Source organism: Helianthus annuus, chromosome 1 (genome assembly GCF_002127325.2).
Source record: "Helianthus annuus cultivar XRQ/B chromosome 1, HanXRQr2.0-SUNRISE, whole genome shotgun sequence".
Taxonomy (NCBI): Eukaryota; Viridiplantae; Streptophyta; class Magnoliopsida; order Asterales; family Asteraceae; genus Helianthus; species Helianthus annuus.
The window spans coordinates 73,004,568-73,029,850 of NC_035433.2; the positions used below are offsets into that span (position 1 = coordinate 73,004,568).

At 34.0% G+C, this 25,283-nt stretch overlaps 1 protein-coding gene and 2 long non-coding RNA genes across 4 annotated transcripts; 2 read left to right on the forward strand and 1 right to left on the reverse strand.

Annotated features, from left to right (window-relative positions):
* Nucleotides 1-460: 460 nt before the first annotated feature.
* LOC110869129 (probable protein phosphatase 2C 25) lies at nucleotides 461-2,434 on the forward strand. The gene is made up of 3 exons (XM_022118423.2): nucleotides 461-987; nucleotides 1,530-1,868; nucleotides 1,962-2,434. Exons 1-3 carry the CDS (start codon nucleotides 529-531, stop codon nucleotides 2,301-2,303), a joined length of 1,140 nt encoding a protein of 379 aa, XP_021974115.1. The 5' UTR covers nucleotides 461-528; the 3' UTR covers nucleotides 2,304-2,434.
* A 1,120-nt stretch (nucleotides 2,435-3,554) lies between these two features.
* Nucleotides 3,555-4,783, reverse strand: LOC110869138. 2 transcript variants are annotated; one of them, XR_002552963.2, is made up of 4 exons: nucleotides 4,466-4,783; nucleotides 4,192-4,247; nucleotides 3,803-3,900; nucleotides 3,555-3,716 (listed from the first exon to the last, which is right to left on the reverse strand). It is a non-coding gene; the product is annotated as an uncharacterized LOC110869138 (long non-coding RNA). The 2 variants fall into 2 exon arrangements; XR_002552958.2 differs by having other exon boundaries at nucleotides 4,192-4,783.
* A 15,309-nt stretch (nucleotides 4,784-20,092) lies between these two features.
* Nucleotides 20,093-21,709, forward strand: LOC110937078. Its single transcript, XR_002590529.1, has 3 exons — nucleotides 20,093-20,366; nucleotides 21,027-21,114; nucleotides 21,628-21,709. It is a non-coding gene; the product is annotated as an uncharacterized LOC110937078 (long non-coding RNA).
* The last annotated feature ends 3,574 nt before the right edge of the window (nucleotides 21,710-25,283 follow it).

The window sequence follows — 25,283 nt, forward strand, 5'->3', positions numbered from 1 at the left end:
TTTTATCAGACCTACCTTAGTTTTGCTATTGGTGAGACTTACTGAGTATAATGATGATGACATCTACAAATAACTAGAGTAATTATTAGTACTCTACAGTTTTTAAACTAGAGTTGTTGTTGTTGTTGTTGTTATTATTATTATTATTATTATTATTATTATTATTATTATTATTATTATTATTATTATTATTATTATTCATTTTTACAGTATAATTACTCTTGCTTAAGACTATTACTTTAATCATCTATACATTTAGCATGTTAATTTCATTTATCTACCATCTCACCCCAAAAAATATATACATACGTTCATTACTTAAAGTATGTAAAAGGGGCAATTTAGTCCTAACGAAAATACAGCAATGAGAAACGAACACAAATCTAACACGGAGAAGAATAGCGGGACCCACTTTGACCATAATCTCCTCAAATCTCAATATAACTTCCACAAAACACCATCATAAACCCAACAAAAATTCGAACGTTACACACATCCAAACCCAAACCAAACCAAACCAAACCAAACATGTGTACCGTTGCAATCTCAAACTCACCGGTATTCTCCCCATCATCAAGAGTAACCTCTTCAATCTTCTGCAAATCATCACCAGATTCCTTGACTTTGACCCACTCCCCATCCTCTTGTTCCTCATCTCCCTCGTCTCCCTTCAAATTCCGTCTTCAAAAACCCCCGCCGCCGGTCAGTGGACTTATTAGAACTTGTAACGATGATGGAATCACAACCGCTTCTTCTTGTTCTTCTATTTCTCCTACGTTGTTGAAGAGAAAGAGACCCACTAGATTGGATATTCCGATTGGGTCGTTGACTTTTTCCGGTGACCGTTCAACGCCGGTGGCGGAGGACCGGTGGAAGGAGGTCGTGGTTGATGAAGATGGGTATTCGATTTATTGTAAGAGAGGGAAGAGAGAGAAGATGGAAGATCGGTTTACGGTCAACGTCGATTTTAACGGAGAGAAAAAACAGGTGCGTTTTTTTTTTTTAACTTTTGAGTGACGTTTATTTGTTATTTTTTTGGGTTTCTTGAATTAGTTAACTTTTACTGGAAATGTTTATTCGGTTTTTTTTATTAGTTAATTTTACAAGGACATTGTTTTCTGAGTAGGATATAACTGGATACGTTTGTTCTGTTGGTTTTTGGAATTACTGGAAATGTTATTCGTTTTTATTAGTAAATTTTACAAAGACGCTGTTTTCTGAGGATATTACCGGACACATTTGTTCTGTTGATTTTCGGAATTACTGGAAATGTTTATTTGGATTTTTTGTTGGATTAGTTAATTTTACAAGGACACTGTTTTCTAAGTAGGATGTTATTGGTTACGTTTGTTCTGTTGGTTTTTGGAATTACTGGAAATGTCTAGTCGTTTTTTTTTCCGGATTAGTTAATTTTACTAGGACACTCACTGTTTTCTGAGTAGGATATTACTGGATACGTTTGTTCTGTTGGTTTTTGGATTGGTTAATTAAGAACCGGTTTTGATTTTGTTTTCCTCGGACATTTTCAGGCGTTCTTTGGTGTTTTTGACGGCCACGGTGGATCACAAGCTGCGGATTTCGCATCAGAAAATCTCCAAAAGAACATTCAAAATGAAGTAGAAAAGAGGGGTGATACCGAAATAGTTGAAGCAGTCAAACAAGGTTACTTAACCACGGATTCAGAGTTTTTAAAACAAGAACAACGAGGTGGAGCGTGTTGTGTAACCGCTATCATCACGTCCGGTAATCTAGTCGTATCAAACGCGGGTGATTGTCGTGCGGTAGTTAGTAGAGGAGGAGCCGCAGAGGCCCTCACTTCAGATCATCGCCCATCGAGATCAGACGAAAAACAACGAATTGAATCACTGGTAAGAAATTAAAAAAAAAGTTTATAGGTTTAATTTAATTTACACACATTTTATAAAATTTGAGCATTGAATCTTAATTGGAAATTTTTGCAGGGTGGTTATGTCGATTGTAGTCGAGGCGTTTCTAGAGTTCTTGGATCACTGGCGGTTTCAAGAGGAATTGGCGATCGAAGCCTAAAACAATGGATTACAGCCGAACCCGAAACAAAAATGTTCAAAATTATGCCAGAGTTTGAGTTTTTGATCATGGCTTCTGATGGATTATGGGAGAAAGTTAGCAATCAAGAAGCGGTTGATTTAGCTCGACCTTTATGTGCGTCAACGGATAAATTAGATGCAATTTCGGCTTGCAAGAAGCTTGTTGAACTCTCGGTTTCACGAGGGTCGCTTGATGATACGAGTGTGATGATCGTTCAATTGGGTCGTTTCTGTTGACGAGATATTTAAAGATCATCAAGAAACATTTTTAGTAGGGTTTTTGATGATCCTAGTGTTTCTTTGTGATGTTTAGTGTTCCTAGTTTGACAATATTTAATTTACAATAGAACAGCTTACTAGTTACTTCATTGATTCATTCTTTTTTTTTTTTTTTTTTTTTTTTAACTCTGATCATGTCTGTTACAACATAACTTTTAATTTGAAAAAGAAATAAAAAGATTATTCCTATGAAAAAAATGGATTGTTATAATACAAGTGTACAATGTACAAGAAGCCAAGAAAGGAGCCGTTGAGGTCATTGATAAATCAGTCAAGATATGCTTGCTAGTTGCTACACTACAATACTACATGAATGTTTTGAGATGTTTTAGTGCGTAGAATGAATAATTATATGACCCATCACCCATGCTACACTAACATTTGGACCCATGCTGTTTACTAACATTTGAGCCCATGGGCCCATGGTGTTTACAAAGTCAATGTTCTATTGTTCTAACTTATAAAAAACTTATAATTAACTTGGTAAAACATTCCTCGTAATTCAACTTAAGCTGATTTGATTTGTATGAACTTTCTAGCATAGTTCGAGTTAAAGGTAGTTCCCGCGTTAACTCGTACGAAAACATTTTAATTTTTTTATTTTTCTTGTATATTCGTAATGTCACTATGCCCTTTGAAATTTATGTAAGTTTAGATTAAAGGTGCACAAAAAACTTGAACCCGGATCCGAACCTGGAAAAAAACCCTGAACCCGGGTATTAGAAAAATCGGGTTTTTTAAACCCGAACCCGATGCATATTTTGTTCAATACCCGAACCCGTGTTTTTTCATACCCGATTTGTACCCGGGTGTTCAACGTACCCGGTTTTCATAAAACCCGTACCCGGTTTTTAAAACCCGTACCCAGGTTTTCATAATACCCGTAACCTGATTTTCGTAATACAAGGACCCGTTGTGTACAACAGTTTTTTTTTTTGAACGTTTAGAGCTTGTGTGAGGCTTTTTTGGGCAGATTTCAAGGCATACAATATATATAAATAATGGTTCCCATCATATTTCTATGTTTACGCCAAAAAAAAAAAATGAATCAGAAAACCCAATCTGTACCCGAACACGAACTGTCACACCCTCAAATTCCACATGCGGAATTTTACTGCGAGGCGTGTTACTGACCGGGATTTAGCCACTAATCATGTTGAATCGAAGATTTAAAATCATAAAAATATCACTAGCAACATGATTAGCGATCAAGTTTTAATTGTCAAAACATAGTTTAAGTTGCAGCGGAAATAAAGTTAAAATCCTAACAAGAATTTAAAAAAAAAACCACAAGTTTAATAAATAATTCAAAACATAAAGTTTATCAAACCACACCATTCCAGCAATTGCAATAGTCCGTCCCAGTTGTACCTAATGACATGTGAATCATGCAATTACGTGTCAACAATAAAGTTGGTGAATTCACAATTTTAGTTAAACAAAAGTAAAGTTCACACCTGTTTTTGGTTTATGTATGACTTAGGTAGCTAACCCTCATCAAATGACTAAGCTGTGTACCGAATGCTGACGTTTTGTTTTGTGCCATCATTAACATCTATCAACATTAATGTAAAAGTGAAGGTTAAAAATTCACGCCCGGCTCCCAGCACGGTGTGAGGTTTGTCAAATCTAATATCGCTATGCCTCCCCGACAATCAAATCGGTAAAAATGTAGGGACTTTCATGATAGAATGTTTGTTTAGTCCAAGTGTACTACTACACCTCCAGTGGATAGTATATTAAGTGGTTCCAACAAGGAATGCACGTGTAGCCCCAACCAGGGCTACCGTAAAAAGTGTTGTTCCAAACTAGGAACGCATGCTTTTGAAAAAGGTTGTGAACTCACCTTAGTTTGCTCAGCAGAAATAAGTGTGAAGGTAATCCGGAGTGGTCAACCTCTTCCTGATATGTTTACCGTTTCAGTTAGTTTGATTTATGAAATCCTACACGTAGTCTAACACATAGCCATGGAATCACGTTTGACATTCAATTACTCGTTCGTGTAAGTTAGTACATGTGATCATCTAATTATGCACAATACAATCCAATCGTCTCTAAATTTGTACAACTCTCTGGTTGTAAACAAAAAGAAACTATGTGAATAGATTAAGCATATCAACCTGATAATCTTTGACAACGAACATGATAGATTAGGTTTTCATGATAACCAAGAAGATGAAAACCCTAGATTGTATTGATATGCTTCAGACGTAAAATATGAGAGAGATGACTAAAAATCTGAACCAACTCTTCATTCACTGGATGTTCACTTATATATGCCATGAGCCGCAAACCCTAGACACGTTCCTTTAACGACCTTAAAGTCCAACTCCATGGGCTGCTAATGTTTATTCCAATCAGCCCAACAGCAACAAAGAAGCCCACTAACTCACAATTTATCCCAACAAGCCCAACTCAGTGGCAGGTCTAATCTCAGGGTCAACATACAATACAAAACACAAAGTATTAGAAAATGATAATATTATATAACACATATTTGATATCGAATTGGAAATATTCATATATTTCAACAGAAAAGGAGATATTGAGATAATGATTTGGAGTTGGAGTTAGCAGACAACCAAATCCACAGGATGTGAGACCTTGTGTTAAAGGCAACAACTACAACCACATGAGAGTTGTATAAAATATTGTCATCGGATTCTATCAATCTCAACTCAATCTCTACAACTTATATTATATATCATTTCTTATTGAGAGTGATATTTAAATTTCTTACATTATATAAAGATTCTGAATTATATTTCTTTTTGTTAGGATCATGGATCGGCCTTTTAGTTTGAAGGGTATCTTTCATTTTTCTTTTCTCATTTTTCTTCATTTCTTGCACAACGTAACTTGTTGAGGGTGTTTGAAGAATTTTTTAAAAATGACAAATCAAGTTGACTCGCATAAATGGAAAATGAGAAACCTAAGGCCCCAAAAATAAAAAATAAAAAAATAACATTAGTATGCTTCAATCTTGTTATTTTTTAAAGGCAAATTTGGATCACTAATGGACCATTGAAGTATCATCGTGCCACGAGCGGAATCAACCGCTTATATCCATCTCCACTAGGCAATAATGCTTCTACACCAATTCAGGAGGAAACCCAATAAATATGGGGAAAACCCCTTGTGGGAATCGAACCCAGGACCTAATGGTCCCTAAGTCTTAACCGACCCTCAAGATGTCACTAGACTATAATGTCATATGCTTCAATCTTGTCATTCTGATCAATGTTTTGGTATACTTGAAATATTATAGTCTGTATAAAGGTTATGGATATTAAATGGACTTCTTTATTTGACTAGACTCGATTGCACCTTTACAGAAACGATACTAGTGATCCTAACCATGGGTTCGATTCACTGGATGTCGAATTGGACTACTCACCCCGTTGGACACTTTTGCCTAGTGGCATCTTGGGATGGATAAGGCTTTGAGGACAATAGGTCATGGGTTTGATTCCCATAAGGGAGGATTTTCCCATATTTATTGGGATTCCTCTTGAATTGGTGTATAGGCATTATGCCTAGTGGAGATGGATATGATTGTGTGGTTTCGCTGGTGGCACGATGATACTCTAGTGGTCCGCCAGTAATTCAAATTTGCTGTTAAAAAAAAAAACAAAGCAACCAAACTGATCTTGAATACTCCTATTAGTTGCAATTGACCCGTTTCAAAGAGAGGGTATGTTACAAGTCAACAACCATAAGATGAAAGGATTGTTGGTGATGGTTTCCGTTTGGTGGAATTATGATGGAAGATTCTCTATGATCTGACTTTGACATGAGAGTAATTAAATTGTTTTAATGAGAATGTGAACCTAAACTATAATTTTGTCTTTAAGTAAAATTTTACAATATAAACAGTATCCTTGAATTTTGTACTAGTTTTAACTTCGGGAAAATCACCATATTAGACATGTTGATTTTGAAAATTTAACAAAATAGACATGGAAATCAAGTCGGTAAACAAGCACTGTCGGCAAGAATTAACATGGAACGGAAACTCTTGTAAAGTACATCTCGTACCACAAGCAAACCAATCGAAGAGCAACACATGTAAAAGTGGGGACTAAGCCTTAGTCGGCGGATAAAATCGAGGGCTAAGCCTTAGCCGGCCTTTACGTGTGAATTAGTTTGATTGGTAGTTTTCGTAGGCTAAAACCTTAGCCTGTGATTTTTACCGACGGTACTTATTTGACGTAGTTTGATTAGTTGGTTATGAATGTCTACTTTTAAAATATTAAAAAGTCCATGTAAAATATGTAAAATAAATGAGCCAACCTCTATATTTTCTCGATTTTCCCTTTAAGTTAATGAACTTAAATTCAATTTCAAAAGTGAACATGAATGGTATATTATTTTTCAACTAAATTTGGTATGGGCATAAATTTGGTAGGTGGTAGGTATCTTTTGACTTTTAATACGTTTTACCCTAAACTTTTATAGTTGGAACAATTTTGCTAAAAAAAAAGCTGTATATCACTATATTGTAATTTGTAAAATGGTCAATGGAAATATCATGGCTTTGACTCAAATATTGGTCAAAAGTCAAAACCCAAAAAAAAGGTCAAAAGTTGGATGGCTTAAGGGGTGGTTTATGTAAATTAGGATAAGCCAGGCCCAGCAACGACCTTTGGCAAGTGACAATGATCACCTAAACAAACAGGGTGAATAGTGAAGGAGCACTCACACTCACAGATTCGACAAACCAACAAAACATCCCACGTCTTATGTTTGCTGTTTCTTTTCCTCAAATCTCGTCCCCAAATATTTTCTAGACAACTCCACTTTTCATGTCTTCTTTTAAACATTGAAACGAACAAGATCCATTTAATTAAAATGTTGTTTGTTATTGAAACATATGTAATAATTTATCAACCACTAATTAATATCGGATTGTTTTGTTTTAAAAATATTAGTTGTTAACAATGGCTCGACAAAACCCTTAGACATTTGATGCAAACTAAAAATCTTAAACTTTTTTCATTACCGGAAAACTCACATGACCCCACAAATAGTTAGTTTCGAACTTAGCTAAGAGCAGGGGCGAAGTATAGAGGGGGGGGGGGACCTCAGAACTTTTTGCTCAGTAGTGTTATATATGTAGTTTTCGTATATATGTTTTCGACCCCCGGTTCTATAGAAATTTTTGGGTATATACGTTTTCGACCCCCAATCATTCAGGTCAAGCTTCGCCACTGGCTAAGAGACTCGAACGTTTATCATTACGATAGATTTTGAAGGTTTAAAAATCAATTTGACATTTTCAAAAACCAATTATTTAAAAAACACGATTCAACTCAATTGTCAACACCTTTTTTATTTTTTTATTATGAAATAAAGTTGTAGACACAATAATTCAATAACAGGGCAATCAACTGCTTAATTGGATGATATTTGGTTAATTGGTTCATACATTTGGTGGCAATACCTTGTAGGCTATGATGGGTTAAATCCAAACCTAACTTTGTCCATTGCTTATTCTATAAACAATCAAATACTTTCATGAGCTTAAATAGTTATTCATAATAACGCTACAACATAGTGTCTTAAAAATGTAAATAAATTTGTATTACATATGTCGTTGAGAAAGTTGAGAGGTCTACTTCAAATCAATAGTAACATCACTTGTCAAATATGGTCTCTAAGTTGGTTAAAACATTGCTTTTATACAACATACCAAATTTAAAAATTGTATTGTGCATCGAATTAAGAACTTTTTCCTTTCTTCGAGCTTTGTTTGAAATGACTAGAGGTTGTCTAAGATGACTAATCTTGGGACACCCAATTTACGGTTGAGCAATGCATCGACATTTGGTGCTAAAATATCGGTGTAGGAAAAACACTTGGTCATAAATTAGAAATAGCTTGGCTTTATCACATTTCGACCTAAGGGCATTGCTATAAAGGTGCTAAAATATCGGTGTTAGGGATAACGCTTGGTCATAAACTCGTGACATGGATACCAGCAGATCTACAAGATATATATATATATATATATATATATATAGGGGAAGGTTCATTTGAGAAGAAATTTAATGTGAGAAGAAAAAGAAGAAATGACATAATGGTAAAACATTAAATAGTTTGTAACTCCTCCCATTAATTATGTTATCTCTAATTAATAAAACAAAAAAACATTTTATCCTACACATTTCAAAATGTATCCTACATGTATCTTACACTTATCGAAATTTACCCTACGCATATCTAAATTTATCATACACATTTAAGAATTTATCATACACATATACTAAAATTTATCCTACACATGTCGAAAATTGTTCTTCACCCTAAATTATTTTATCTTGAAAGAGTATATTTAAAAGTGAGTTTCAAGTTTAATTAGTTACTAATTAGTTATAATTAGAAGTTTACCTATATGCCCTTATTAATAACATTAAATGTACATGTTAAATGAAGTAAATGGAGCATTTCTATTGGTTTAAAACTTATTTTTTTTATTCTTACAAAAATTTTCTTCTTATTTGAACATTCCAATATATATATATATATAGGGGGCTGCTAGAATGAAAACCACCCCGAGTTGTAAGAACCGCGAGAACCACACCATCCGGGTCGCCGTTTACCATGATTTTTTTTACAACTAGATGTGTATATTATAAACACATCCGTAAAAAAAAAATTTAAACGCCCCCCCCCCCTCGGGGGTAGTTTTTTACACCACAAGTTTGGTGTTTTTTTTTTTTTTGTTTTCTTCTTTTTTTTTCACCAAACTTGTGGTGTAAAAAACTACCCCCGAGGGGGGGCGTTTAAATTTTTTTTTTACGGATGTGTTTATAATATACACATCTAGTTGTAAAAAAAAATCATGGTAAACGGCGACCCGGATGGTGTGGTTCTCGCGGTTCTTACAACTCGGGGTGGTTTTCATTCTAGCGGCTCCCTATATATATATATAAACGTCGGTCTTTATTTTATGAAGGACATTTAATTACCTTATCGCAATGCCTATTCTAACTCTTTATTCTTGTTGTAATTTCACGTAATACTTCAATTAGCTTAATTGCTAAGCGGTATGTGTACTTGATATATGTCCCCGAATGGCAAGTTAGCCGAACAAATGTAGGCACTTTTGATAGAGCACAAATCGAGACTAATAACTTAAACGTTCGTGTTCATATTTTTACGGAGACCATATGTTTATACTAAAATAATTAGTCGAGTAACAACAATTAAAAATTTGACAACTTGTAATCCTGTACATACACTCTGAAAACGATATATTCTTTGAATATCATGAAACATATCTGTTCTCGTGACACAACTACACAATTTGTCTTTTTTAATATTCAAAATCCATATGAATTGGGTTTACATAATAATCCAGCTTTCATGTAACAAAAATCGAGTGGAAACATGCTCACATGTAACTCTCTATGCCTTTAGAAAACAATGCAGGATTCAAGAATAAATATTGCATGTGGATATGTTGCCCAAGTTGTGTATGGACAAAGACAAAATGAACAAACTTTGGGATGAATTTATCAAGTGTACACTAAATGAAAAAATATTTAATGTTTATCTATATATTGAACTAGGTTATAACCCCGTGTATTACACGGATTGAGTAAACAAATTTATATACTAAATAATAAAACACTATATCTTTAAAAACTTCCTTTATTGCACGGGTTAAATAAATATAATTTTATATATTAAATAATAAAAAGTTATATATATAAGAACCATATTGTATGGGTTGATTTAATGTAATTTTATATACCAAATAAAAAAATTATATCTTTAAAACCACATGTATTACACGGGTTGAATAAATTTAATATCGTTTACCAAATAATAAATTAATACATCTTTAAAAAACCTCATTTATTATACGAGGTAAATAAACGTAATTTTATATACCAAATAATAAAAAAAGTTAGTAAATGTAATTTTGTATGTTGAAAATAAAAATATTTAATATATTAATACAAAGTTTGATTTTCGTGATAAATAATTTGTTTTATTTAAAATGTTTTAAATTAACAGTTTACAATTTCGGATAATATTTTATTAGAAAAATAGAAGAATGGTATTTTAAATTAGGATAAAATTAATATTAGCTCATCATTCATTTATTTATTTAATTAATATAAGATAAGTTTGGAAGTGAGACGAGAAAATCATAAAATAAATATCTACAATGAACAACATGTGTCACACATTAATGTTTTATTATATAGTATAGTATAGATAAAAATTTAGATTCATATAAATAGATTATTTTGTTGTAGCAAAATTTGTTAACGAAGTCTCAATAAATTTAACCCATTATTTAAAACTCCGTAAATGTATAAATGATAAATAATATTAGTTAGAGTAAATTACGATTTTGGCCCCTTTGGTTATATCACTTTTACCATTTTAGCCCAAAAAGGAATTTTTTAACATCTGAGCCCCTAACGTCTTTTTTTCTAACCCTTTTGGCCCTTAACACTAACCCCATCCATTAAATGTTAGGGGCCAAAAGGGTTAGAAAAAAGACATTAGGGGCCAAAAAGATTAGAAAAAAAACGTTGGGGGTTCAGATGTTAAAAATTCTTTTTGGGCTAAAAGAGTAAAAGTAATATAACCACAGGGGCCAAAATCGTAACTTACTCTATCAGTTAAATAAATAATATTATAAATGAGAAGGAGATTAAACTAAATAATAATTATCCATAAGAAATTAAACTAAATAATATTTAGTAGGAGGATTATATATAATTAATTAGAAAAGATTAAAAAAAAATAATACTTATATATAAAACATGGCTTAATATGATGACAAGTGTCCCAAAACAGATTTCTTTTATTATATAGTATAGATATAGATTTTAGATTATACAAAAACACATCAACCGATGATTTCGGCCCGTGGGAGCTTTGCGTGTGCGGTTGTTCCGAATTCGAATAGGATAATTGCGGTTGTTGGTGGATCAAGGCATACTATGTTTGCAGCTGCTGGAAGTAGGATGAGTTCTGTTGAGATGTATGATATTAGCGAATTGTTAATTAGGTTGACGATGAGCTAAATTAGGGTATTAAAAGGGGAAAGACAAGTGGGGAGGTGAAATTATCGTTCTACCCTCATGTGCAGTGCACATGACATAACTTAACTGAAAATTATAACTGGGTTTGCCCTAAAGGACATAACGTACAATATTTTTAAATATCAAGTACAAAAATCATCAATTTTAAAGGTACATAACAACACCTGAAATTTAGGACAAATATAAAGGACAAAACTTGTAATTTACTCTAAATTTAATGTACCGAACATTGATTCATGAATTGAAATTATATGTATTTAACTTTTCATAACTTGTAAAATGGTCACACTACTTCAGAGTATGATAAAGTGGTGAATGGTATAGCTACTTATGGTTGTCACATACATAACACACACCACAAAAAAAAAAAAAAAAAAAAAAAAAAAAAAAAAAAAAACCCTTTTGCTTACACAACTTGAAACATTATGCCAGTAAGTTAACTACATAATCATGGCATGCCAAACAATAAATGCTTAATAATATCTGTTTATTTTATAAAGCAATGGATACAATGATTATATTATTTTTTTAGAGAAAGATTAAAGACGTGCTCTAAAATAGTAACTATGTATTTTAATTTTTCCCAATACAATCATTGGTTGTGGCTAATATTAGACGAAGGGGGTGTTTGTTTTTTCAGAAAACTCTCTTCTGATCTTTTATGTTTGCGCCACGCAGATCACTCACAGACGTTTAGCTCTGCAGTTCATTTGTTTTTTAGAAGAAATTTTATTAAAAAATGTCTTCAAACCTCTGCTCGTCCTCTTCCCCACGCAGACATGGTCCAATGTCTTCCCACCTCTTCCAACCCTTCCAACCCTTCTAACCTCTACTTCTTTCCTAATCTCAAAACACAGACATCTCTTATCAAAACCCTAGCACCTCTCCTCTCAGCCGTCACCTCCACCTCCTCTGCCACCACCTCCACCTCCTCCGACAACCACCTGCTGCCTCGCCGCCTAACCGACACATCCACCTCCACCTCCTCCGCCACCACCACCACATCTCCGTCACCTCCACCTCCTCCGTCGCTCCCACACAACAACCACCTCCCTTCTCCACCCCAGCTGCAGCTGCCGGCCTCCCTCCCTCCACCCCAGCTTTAGCCGTCGGTGTCGGTTGTTGGGTTCCGGTGTCGGTGATGGGTATTGCAGATCCAAGGGCGGGTAATTTCTTCTAATATGCAAATTCTCATTTTTTTTGTTTAAACAATCGTTTTGCATACTGAACCGATGTCAATTTACATAATTTGTAATGTTGTTTTAATTTTTTTATAGTTTCTTCATGATGAATTGAAGTCAATTTTTTGTTGTTGTTCATAATCCCCAATTTAATTATGCTTTATTTGATAAAAGTTTTGGCTAATTTTATGTGGGTTTTTGTTGATTGTTGGAAAGTTTCCGTCGACATTGGCGGTGTGTGGTTGCAGATGAGGTGGTTGTGGTGGCTACGAGAAGGTGGTGGTGGTGTATGATGGTTATGGTGATGGTTGTTTTTTGAGAGAGAGAGAGAGAGGGGGAGAGACAGGTGCTGCTTGCTTGCAGAAGTTAAAAAATAAACAATTTTTTTCTTGTAGACTGCAGAAGTTTGTTCCACCTCTTCTGCTACAGATGTTTGCAGATGTGGTCCGCAGACTGTAGACGTTTTACCTCTGAAAAAACAAATAACACCTAATTATTTAAAATTTCTTTTTAAACTATAAAAGTATCTTAAGTAAATATGCTTATGTGAAAACTAATGTTGATTGAGGATTGAGTAACATAGAACTGATACAAGTGATCATTATAGCTCACTTGGAATACCAAAACTATACAAAGGGTCGGTTTAAGTATGAGAAACTTATATAGCAGGTCAGATGAAATACTATTATAAAAGTTGTTAATTTAGAGATGATCTAAATAGATGTGCACCACCTACATCGGTATGTATCGTCACTGAAAAAACACCAAGTTGAGGGTTAATTTGTGATATCTGTCTTGTCAAAATAAAGTTAATCTTCTTTCTTACTCGAATAATAGTTGTAATGATCTTGTAAAACAACCACAACACTGTGAAGCTCGTTACGAGGAGGAGAATAGAGGGTTCTCCTTTCAACCACCCTCTGGCGTGAGAATAAGAACTTGTTTTGAGAAGAGCGATCCTTAAACTTGTAGACGAGTTCTCTATTTATAGCCGAAGAGAGTTGTGAAGAAGATGGGCTGATGGGCCTTGTGTAACATCCCGAAAACGGGTTTGGTAATCAAACCATGTTAATAATAATGAACGGGTAAAATACCGTTAGTGGTAAAATTAACCGGATGAATATAAGGATTTAAATAAATAATCTAATATTAATTAAAAAGGAGGATAAATACTTTGAGAAAACAAAGTATATAAAAGGCCCGACTTAACGGGACCTAAAATAAAACGGGATACGTAACACCCCAAAAATATATAGGTTTTATATACATATTAAATATCGGTTATGAACAAGATAAAAAATTAACTAGGAAATAAATAACCTAGTTAATTACAAGTCTTGTAGTTATGAGAAACCTTGGTTAAAACATGTTATATGCAACAAGGGTGAACTAGAGGGGCCAAAAGGGGAAAGTTAGAAACTAAATGTTATTAAAATTAAAACACTACACACACACATATGCGTGTAATCGACGAGAGGAAAGGAAAAAAAGGGAGCTAAACCCTAAATTGTCAAGAATCATCAAATTGAAGCTTGATTCAAGGCCAAATCGATGCATGAACATGAATTAATGATCACCCAACCTAGGGGATCATAAGGTATGTAAAAATTTGATGATTCGTGAAGTTGCAAAATTTGAGTTAGCATCATAATTCACGAATTATGTAAGGATTAGAGGAGCTATGGCTAAATTAGTGATGTATACATGCTTAGGAACTAAACCCTAAGTGAAAATCATACATATGATGCTATGACATGAATGATTTGGTGATCACCTATATGTGTGCTAAGTGGGTTTTATGACAATAGGATGAACACTTGAATTAGAGTGTTAAATTGATGAATAATGATGTTATGATACTAGTACTAGGTGTAGTTCATGAACACTAGACATGGAGGTTTGAATTTTGATGTTAACCTTGGTAAAAATAACTAGTTATGAACTAGTTTGTAAATGTGTAAAAGTATGCCCATTAGGTGTTTGATAAAATGCCTAAATGAATGCTAAAATGTGGAAATTTCGGGTGAAACACATATTTGAATTATATGACAAATTATGCGAAGTATGAACCGATAAGGATTCAAAGCGTAAAGTTAATCTAGACTTAATTGTGTAAATGATCAAAGTAGTTAACTTTTGATAAGTTAAGTTAACTAATGAAAAATTCGAATAGAAGTTTCGACATAGAAAATAAGTAAGGTGGAATAGTCGTGATTTTTAATGACTAATTTAACCACCTCGTAAATGTTGGCAATAGTTTGACGCCTAACGAGCTAGGTGGAGGCTTGGGAAAGAAGCGGTCAAACGAATCAAGCATGAGAAAAAAGGCGTATTCGGGATGCGAGGTAAGTTAAAGCTTACACCTTTTTATTTAATATCTATTGGTTTTATAGATTATGAATAATCAAAAGTCACATTTGACTTATGATGTTTCGACCCGACATGCGCGGTTCGGAACAAAAGACAATAATGATAAACCATGTTGAATGGTTAAAAAGAGCTAATAAGGTCATTTAGTCATGCAATGACTAATAAATAACGAGTTTTGAATGATTTACCTTATAAGGTAAATCAATACAATTATTAAAGGTAAAACGGCAATGTGGCCACTCGTTGACAATAACCGTTAATTTTGAAGGACACCTTACGGCGTAAGATATAAAGGGGTCAAAATAATCAAGAAATAGATTTATAAGTAAAATTGACCGTGTGGTGTAAACCGGTATAAGTCATGTAGACGAAATAATAATAAATCCATCTCGCAAAAGTAAACGGTCATATAGACCAAACGGGTCAAAAGGTGAAAATATCACCCTTGACAATATCGGCTAATGTTTTGTAGAGTTGCATGATTACAGGAATAAATATTGATTGAATGTTGACATCGCTATTACTTAGCGGCTACTAAGGCAAGGTATCAAAACGGGTCAATATATTGATTCTAGTCAGGTATGTATAATTGGTCAAATCATCATTAGAACTTGAAGTTCAATGAGGGCTAAACAAGTTAAAAGGGACATTGGGTTATCTTTTAAGTAAACCGAATGATTTAAGTTATAGTTATTGTATTTTGAAAACATAATGGCTATTAAAACAAGAGCCTAGTTTAAAAGTGGAATTTTGGTCAATTATGACATGAAAAGTCTTTTGTTGTAAAGAAAGGATTTAAGATGACCAAAACGCCCTCGTAAGCAAAATCGAGCAAATGAACCTTAAGAGTTGTTTAAAAACAAGTTACATGATCAAGCAAATACTTTGAATAAGTATAAAGAGTGAAAAGGGTAAATCTAGGGTCAAATGACTCAATATGGGTCTTTGCCGTAAAATGATAGTCCGAGGGATAAAACTCGGAATATATGGATCTCCACATTAAATCCACCACAAATATAGTTGTGGTGGAAGATTACTTGGTAAGAAATGTGGAAATATAAAGCTAGATACAAATGAAAGCGAATCGTGTTTAAAATATACTTAAATACCCTTAACGGGTCAAAATAAACATGTGAGCGAAAACAGGTTAAGAATGCGTAAGAAACACGTGATTCGAACCTAATATGATGGTCAATATTGAAATGATGTATCTCATGAGTTTATAGATCTAATAAACATGTTTGTTTGATATAAACACGAACGGGTCAAAATTTGGTAAAAAGGGTAATAAGTCGAAGACTTAAAAGTCTAAAATTTTATTAACCTGGATGTTGGGTTTTAACTCCATGAGATAGAGAATTAAATTACGGACGCATAGGAAAAAGAATCGTGTAAAACGGATCAATAACGAATGAGTTATGTCCGTTTTCGTAAAACTTGGTTTGGCTGGAAATATGCAGCAACATAAAATGCACTTGCTGTCAAAAAGGGGGCTAGGTGGGGCGTCTAGCCCCCCCTGAATCCGAAAATTGTTAAATTTTGTTTATTTGACCCATGTAACTTGTTTAAACTTATTATTTAACTATCAAAACTAACTTTTAAGTTGGTTTTGATCATAGGTGAATGTCAAGAGTGCCCGGATGAAGATCAAGCTCGATGAGGAACCGAACACGATAAAGTTAAAAGCTTCCGCACGATATTTCGTCGTAACTTTTAAACGACAAACTCAAATTCATTACGATGTATATAAACCTTCATTTGTAAAAGTTTTAAATTAACCGTATTATTCAAAGTACATGTAATTATAATTACATGTTCATTTCCGTAAACTATACGAAAACCTTAAAATAATTACAAGATGGTAATCAGAGCTCAAGGTTAAAAGAATAAAGTGTTCGGTTCGAGGCTTGATCGCAAATCCGGTAAGTACATGTATATCAATGGTTTAGTATGATTAAAGTGTTGAGAACAACACATACCATTATCGTGTAATACACGTTACACCAATAAAAACGATATAGAATAGATATAGTCAACGAAATTACACACGTTCATGCGTACAGTAGAAAAGCCTTGTATTATAATACGGGCATCCTTTAATGTTGAAATTACTAACTATTGTATATGTTTTAGTTGAAGGACACTCGCATATGAGGATAGCGAGAGTTTAACAAATCGCAGATTTGACAGAGGAACGGTCCAAAGAGTATGCTCATCAAGGACCTAAATCGCGTAACGGTCGCGAACAAGGCTAATGGCAAGAGAAGCCCGTTAGGGCAAGCATTACCAGGTGCACATTTTAAATTTAATTGCACAAATAGTAATATGCAACAAATATGTAGAAATTGAAAGTTGCATATGTAGATAAAAAAAAAACTTGGAAAAACCCGAATAGAAAATGTATTCGGGATATTGTTTCCAAGAGAAACAAATAGAGGCATTACTTACATAGGGCATGATGTGAAAACTATAAAAAGGTCATGCGTGTCATGTGTTAATCGCTTACTCTGGCCAAGTAAGTAGTGGCATATGATACCATGAACTTCTTATAGCGGACACATTTACATCCGATGTAGTAAGGACGGGGTGAATGAGACAAATTAAAAAGTACCCAAATGAAACAAATGAACAAAATAGTTGATAATAATGTAAACGCACAGCCGGGTGACGGAAGCGTATTACATTAGGATAATGAGCCCGAGAGAAGGGACAAGGATTAATGTAAATGATGATATAAATGAATAATCAAAAGAAAATTCACGAAAATGGTGAACAAAATGGGCAAGTAAAACCAAAGTATAGATGATCCGCCGGGTCATAAAAACAAAGGTGTTGCCCACACGAAAAAAAAGAGATAATCAAGGTTGTTAACTTTAGTCATAGTAAAGAAAGGATAACGATGATAATCGTCACTCAAAATAAATAAGGCCGCCAATGGTGGTCACGTAAAGAATAAAAGACATGGTCAAATAAAAACGACGGATTTCGCTAAGATGACCAAGTAAATCGAAATGAATTCTTAATGCATACCGGAAGGGGTGCAATGATAACGATTTCGGTAAAACACCCGGTTGATGGGTAAGGAATTAAACGCATGCGTAGACTGAGAAACAAGAACGCGTATGGAAAGTCAAAAAGACTCGGGTTTTGGGTCATGACTAAAGGACGATAAGATACTGCAAATAGAAATTTTGATAAATTACGTTAAACTATTTCAAAGCTGAACGGGTCGAACAAAGACTGAAGTTTGACATTCATAAGTGATGAATTTTCGCACGAACAAGTCAAACAAATTTAATAAAGGATGACACTTGCTAAAGTAAATAAGCGCGAATCGAATAAATAAAAGTGCGAAATATCAATGAACCTATGTGATAGGTCGTAAAAAAAGTATAGAAAGGAAAATGCAAACCAGTGAAACTGGAGTGTTAAAACATTAAGATAAAGAACACGGGTAACGGTTTGAAAGGAAATAGAGGCGTAAACTGAATAGCGATAAGAATGAGACGAACCGACGTGTAAATGACGGAAGAAGTCATAGAGTCGGAAGAATAATTTAAAAGAAAACAAATGTAGCCTTAGACTACGGTCAAGGTAAAACGAAATGCAAAAGCGAAAATAAAAGATTTGAAAGATAAAAATGGTACCTGGACACCGTAAATATATATATATATATATATATATATATATATATATATATATATATATATATATATATATATATGTAGGGGTTGCTAGAATGAGAACCACCTCGAGTTGTAAGAACCGCGAGAACTACACCCCACGGGTGGGCGTTCACCATGATTTTTTTTTTACAACTAGATGTGTGTATTATAAACACAGCCGTAAAAAAAAAATTTTAAACGCCGCGGCCGAGGGGGTAGTTTTTTACACCACAAGTTTGGTGTTTTTAATTTTTTTTCTTTTTTCTTTTTTTTTTCACCAAACTTGTGGTGTAAAAAACTACCCCCTCGGCCGCGGCGTTTAATTTTTTTTTTTTTTACGGCTGTGTTTATAATACACACATCTAGTTGTAAAAAAAATCATGGTGAACGCCCACCCGTGGGGTGTAGTTCTCGCGGTTCTTACAACTCAGGGTGGTTTTCATTCTAGCGGCTCCCTATATATATATATATACACAGTTGAATAATGACTTGGATAAAAGATGATCTACGGGATCATCATAACCTACGGGATTAAAAGTAGTGTTGAGGTCTACGGGACCAAAAAGACCTTTAGGTCGCAAATAAAAGGAAACGAATTGTCGGGGTCTCACCTTAAAAGGTAAAAAGTAAAAACCTAAATAAATAGCCTACGAGGCTAAGTAAAAGAACCTATGGGTCATATGAGTTAAGCGTGGGAATTTGTTATAGTACCCCCACATTAAATAATAATAGAAAGGATTAGATCCTCAGAAGTAACATTCCTAGAAACGAGAGGAAGATGTAAGGCAAAGAGGAAACGTAAACTAAAAATTTAGTTTTTTTTTAGTTAAGACGACGTTTTAATAAAACATAAGTGGTATGAGGTGAATTAGGAAATCGTAAACATACATAAGGCCGGAGATGGTAAAATAAAATACCCGGGTGACGGGGTATGAAGTGACGGCGACTGACAAGTCTAACCGCCAAAATAGATAATTAGTAAGGATAACGGATACGAGCTGAAAGTAACGGCCCACGAGGCTTTACACAGGAAAGACATACGCGTCAGTATAAATGAAATTTTTTTACCAAAAGAAACGGGAGCCTTGAAAACGAAACTACGTTCATTTGATTAAACCAATGAACTACGTAAATAAGGTTTCGGGGACGAAACCTCTTTAAGGGGGGGTAGACTTGTAACATCCCGAAAACGGGTTTGGTAATCAAACCATGTTAATAATAATGAACGGGTAAAATACCGTTAGTGGTAAAATTAACCGGATGAATATAAGGATTTAAATAAATAATCTAATATTAATTAAAAAGGAGGATAAATACTATGAGAAAACAAAGTATATAAAAGGCCCGAGTTAACGGGACCTAAAATAAAACGGGATAAGTAACACCCCAAAAATATATAGGTTTTATATACATATTAAATAACGGTTATGAACAAGATAAAAATTAACTAGGAAATAAATAACCTAGTTAATTACAAGTCTTGTAGTTATGAGAAACCTTGGTTAAAACATGTTATATGCAACAAGGGTGAACTAGAGGGGCCAAAAGGGGAAAGTTAGAAACTAAATGTTATTAAAATTAAAACACTACACACACATATGCTTGTAATCGACCAGAGGAAAGGAAAAAAGGGAGCTAAACCCTAAATTGTCAAGAATCATCAAATTGAAGCTTGATTCAAGGCCAAATCGATGCATGAACATGAATTAATGATCACCCAACCTAGGGGATCATAAGGTATGTAAAAATTTGATGATTCGTGAAGTTGCAAAATTTGAGTTAGCATCATAATTCGCGAATTATGTAAGGATTAGAGGAGCTATGGCTAAATTAGTGATGTATACATGCTTAGGAACTAAACCCTAAGTGAAAATCATACATATGATGCTATGACATGAATGATTTGGTGATCACCTATATGTGTGCTAAGTGGATTTTATGACAATAGGATGAACACTTGAATTAGAGTGTTAAATTGATGAATAATGATGTTATGATACTAGTACTAGGTGTAGTTCATGAACACTAGACATGGAGGTTTGAATTTTGATGTTAACCTTGGTAAAAATAACTAGTTATGAACTAGTTTGTAAATGTGTAAAAGTATGCCCGTTAGGTGTTTGATAAAATGCCTAAATGAATGCTAAAATGTGGAAATTTCGGGTGAAACACATATTTGAATTATATGACAAATTATGCGAAGTACGAACCGATAAGGATTCAAAGCGTAAAGTTAATCTAGACTTAATTGTGTAAATGATCAAAGTAGTTAACTTTTGATAAGTTAAGTTAACTAATGAAAAATTCGAATAGAAGTTTCGACATAGAAAATAAGTGAGGTGGAATAGTCGTGATTTTTAATGACTAATTTAACCACCTCGTAAATGTTGACAATAGTTTGACGCCTAACGAGCTAGGTGGAGGCTTGGGAAAGAAGCGGTCAAACGAATCAAGCATGAGAAGAAAGGCGTATTCGGGATGCGAGGTAAGTTAAAGCTTACACCTTTTTATTTAATATCTATTGGTTTTATAGATTATGAATAATCAAAAGTCACATTTGACTTATGATGTTTCGACCCGATATGCGCGGTTCGGAACAAAAGACAATAATGATAAACCATGTTGAATGGTTAAAAAGAGCTAATAAGGTCATTTAGTCATGCAATGACTAATAAATAACGAGTTTTGAATGATTTACCTTATAAGGAAAATCAATACAATTATTAAAGGTAAAACGGTAATGTGGTCACTCGTTGACGATAACCGTTAATTTTGAAGGACACCTTATGGCGAAAGATATAAAGGGGTCAAAATAATCAAGAAATAGATTTATAAGTAAAATTGACCGTACGGTGTAAACCGGTATAAGTCATGTAGACGAAATAATAATAAATCCATCTCGCAAAAGTAAACGGTCATATAGACTAAACGGGTCAAAAGGTGAAAATATCACCCTTGACAATATCGGCTAATGTTTTGTAGAGTTGCATGATTACAGGAATAAATATTGATTGAATGCTGACATCGCTATTACTTAGCGGCTACTAAGGCAAGGAATCAAAACGGGTCAATATATTGATTCGAGCCAGGTATGTATAATAGGTCAAATCATCATTAGAACTTGAAGTTCAATGAGGGCTAAACAAGATAAAAAGGACATTAGGTTATCTTTTAAGTAAACCGAATGATTTAAGTTATAGTCATTGTGTTTTGAAAACATAATGGCTATTAAAACAAGAGCCTAGTTTAAAAGTGGAATTTTGGTCAATTATGACATGAAAAGTCTTTTGTTGTAAAGAAAGGATTTAAGATGACCAAAACGCCCTCGTAAGCAAAATCGAGCAAATGAACCTTAAGAGTTGTTTAAAAACCAGTTATATGATCAAGCAAATACTTTGAATAAGTATAAAGAGTGAAAAGGGTAAATCTTGGGTCAAATGACTCAATATGGGTCTTTGCCGTAAAATGATAGTCCGAGGGATAAAACTCGGAATATATGGATCTCCACATTAAATCCACCACAAATATAGTTGCGGTGGAAGATTACTTGGTAAGAAATGTCGAAATATAAAGCTAGATACAAATGAAAGCGAATCGTGTTTAAAATATACTTAAATACCCTTAACGGGTCAAAATAAGCATATGAGCGAAAACAGGTTAAGAATGCGTAAGAAACACGTGATTCGAACCTAATATGATGGTCAATATTGAAATGATGTATCTCATGAGTTTATAGATCTAATAAACATGTTTGTTTGATATAAACACGAACGGGTCAAAATTTGGTAAAAAGGGTAATAAGTCGAAGACTTAAAAGTCTGAAATTTTATTAATCCGGATGTTTGGTTTGAATTCCATGAGATGGAGAATTAAATTACGGACGCGTAGGAAAAAGAATCGTGTAAAACGGATCAATAACGAATGAGTTATGTCCGTTTTCGTAAAACTTGGTTTGGCTGGAAATATGCAGCAACATAAAATGCACTTGCTGTCAAAAAGGGGGCTAGGTGGGGGCGTCTAGCCCCTAGATGGGGCGTCTAGCCCCCCTGAATCCGAAAATTGTTAAATTTTGTTTATTTGACCCATGTAACTTGTTTAAACTTATTATTTAACTATCAAAACTAACTTTTAAGTTGGTTTTGATCATAGGTGAATGTCAAGAGTGCCCGGATGAAGATCAAGCTCGATGAGGAACCGAATACGTTAAAGTTAAAAGCTTCCACACGATATTTCGTCGTAACTTTTAAACGACAAACTCAAATTCATTACGATGTATATAAACCTTCATTTGTAAAAGTTTTAAATTAACCGTATTATTCAAAGTACATGTAATTATAATTACATGTTCATTTCCGTAAACTATACGAAAACCTTAAAATAATAACAAGGGTGTTACACCTTGGGCCTGATGTCGACAACAAGAAATATCCTCTTTGTCTCCTCTGTCACAACCGTTAGTTTTTACAGGCGAACGGGTAGTTGGCGCACATTGAATGGATCCACGTGGCATGGTAATTGTCCTTGTTGTCTGGTCTGGCATCAACGGTTAAATGGAGATCGTGGAGCAGTAGTCGGTGCATGATGATTGGTGCCACGTACGTTGTCACACCCCGATATTTCCACGTATTACCGGTGGGCCCGGTGGGGAGTATCGTGACGTAGTTGATATCATCATAGTCAAACAACACAATTTAAAAGCACAGCGGAAGCAAAAGATGAGAATCACATTACAACCGAATAAATAGTAATATCAAAGTATCACAACGGACTGTAATGGATCCACAGGCGGATCAAAATAAAAAGGAAAATTGTTCAACAGACTTTAACATCTAAAGCTTGCAAGACTTGATTAATGATGCCAGGAGTAGCCAGCCTATTACGAGTAGTACCTGCACTTAGCCTTTTTGGAAAATACGTCAATTTACACTGGTAAATACAATTAACCGACTCATTTTGAAAAGAGTTTACGAAAATTGATTTGAATGCACGTGGCACAAAAGTTCATCTATAACTTGGGATAATTATTTATATATAAACTTGTAAAAGAATTACATGTTTATTATACGTTCAGTAGCCCAGGCTGAATACCGCGTTAAAGATTAATAGACACACCACATGATATAATCCCGCGGTGAGTTATTCTCAACCCGACGGTTATACCTTATTATATTTATATGCACTGGCGGGTGTATGCCTACACCCCGTGCTTAGGTCGTGGCCATTTCAATGAATGATGCCAAGGATATCCAGGATATGGTCATTAACCCCCCAAAGGCTTTAAGCAAACAAAACAATTTAAACCGGTCATCTCAATGAATTAACCTTTTCATGATTAACAATTCAATGCCCGACCAAGCGGTGTTTTATATACCGTACCCCAAGCCCGTATAAGGGAAAATAAGTTAAGAGTATTTACCTGAGCAAGTATAAATCACAAACAGGAAGTGCAGGTAGCTTTTACCGGGCTCTTAATCTGGAACGAAGGTTTTTAATAACCTATTAGATTCCTAACGGGTCTTTAATTAAGCCTAAACTTAGACCGGTTAGTTTTAAAAGAAGATACGGTTCAAAACGCATGATTAAGCGAAGACCGGATTCGTTTAGACCCGACAAGCTTGTATACTTGTTTGATATGGGTAAACTAAACACATTCTGGATTTTGAGATAAAAATGATAAGGACCCGTTTCGGCTAATTTATGCAAACTAGTTACATAAACCGGTCCGAACGCGAAAAGTGCGTAATGGGTAACCAAATGAGTCATGAATAGGTTTCCTAAGTTAATATGCCTTAAATATGTTGTGATATCAGTAGGATACCTTCCATTATGCCCAAAATGAATTTAAACTCAAACTACGCCCCGTAGGGGTATTTTGGACATTTTAAAGCTCATAAAAGAGATTAATTATAAATCTGAGTTTCAGATCTGATATAATCAGTAAAAATATTCATTTTTATAAATCATAACAGTAGGGTATTACATATATGTGAAATTTATCATTTATAACTAAACTATGCACCTTAGGGGCATTATGGTAATTTCACATAAGCTTAAAAGGTAAAAATCAACATTCTGAGTTCAAAACTTTTGTTTACTATTAAAGTATAAAAAATTACTAAACATATCAGTAGGCATCAAACCTTATATGTTAAAAATGGTTTTAACTTATACTATGCGTTAAAAACGCGTAAAAAGACGATTTTAAGCGATTTTCGGGTTTTATAAGAAAAGCTGATATTTTTGTTATTCCAGAAATCTTAAAATACCTTATTTATCATATAAAATCAGTAGAAAAAGGTTTGGTTTCAAAATGTTTTGTAAAACTTATTTTATAGGCCAAAAGGGCAAAATCGACAATTACCGAATTAAAGCTAGAACCCTATGTTATGCTCAGCCTAAAAATAAATAAAAATCTTCAAAAATCCCAAAATATTATTTTATATCAGTAGATAAAAAGTTTGGTATAAAATTTTGGGTTTAAATAGGCTATATGCTAATTACGCCGTTTAATTAATAAAAAGCTTTCTAATTACGCTATTGAGCATAACTCATAATCTAGACCTCAAACTGATGTGAAAATTTAGGAACATGTTTATATTTCAGTAATAAAGGTTTCTATTCTTTCAAATTTTTAAAAATATCATTTTAAGATCA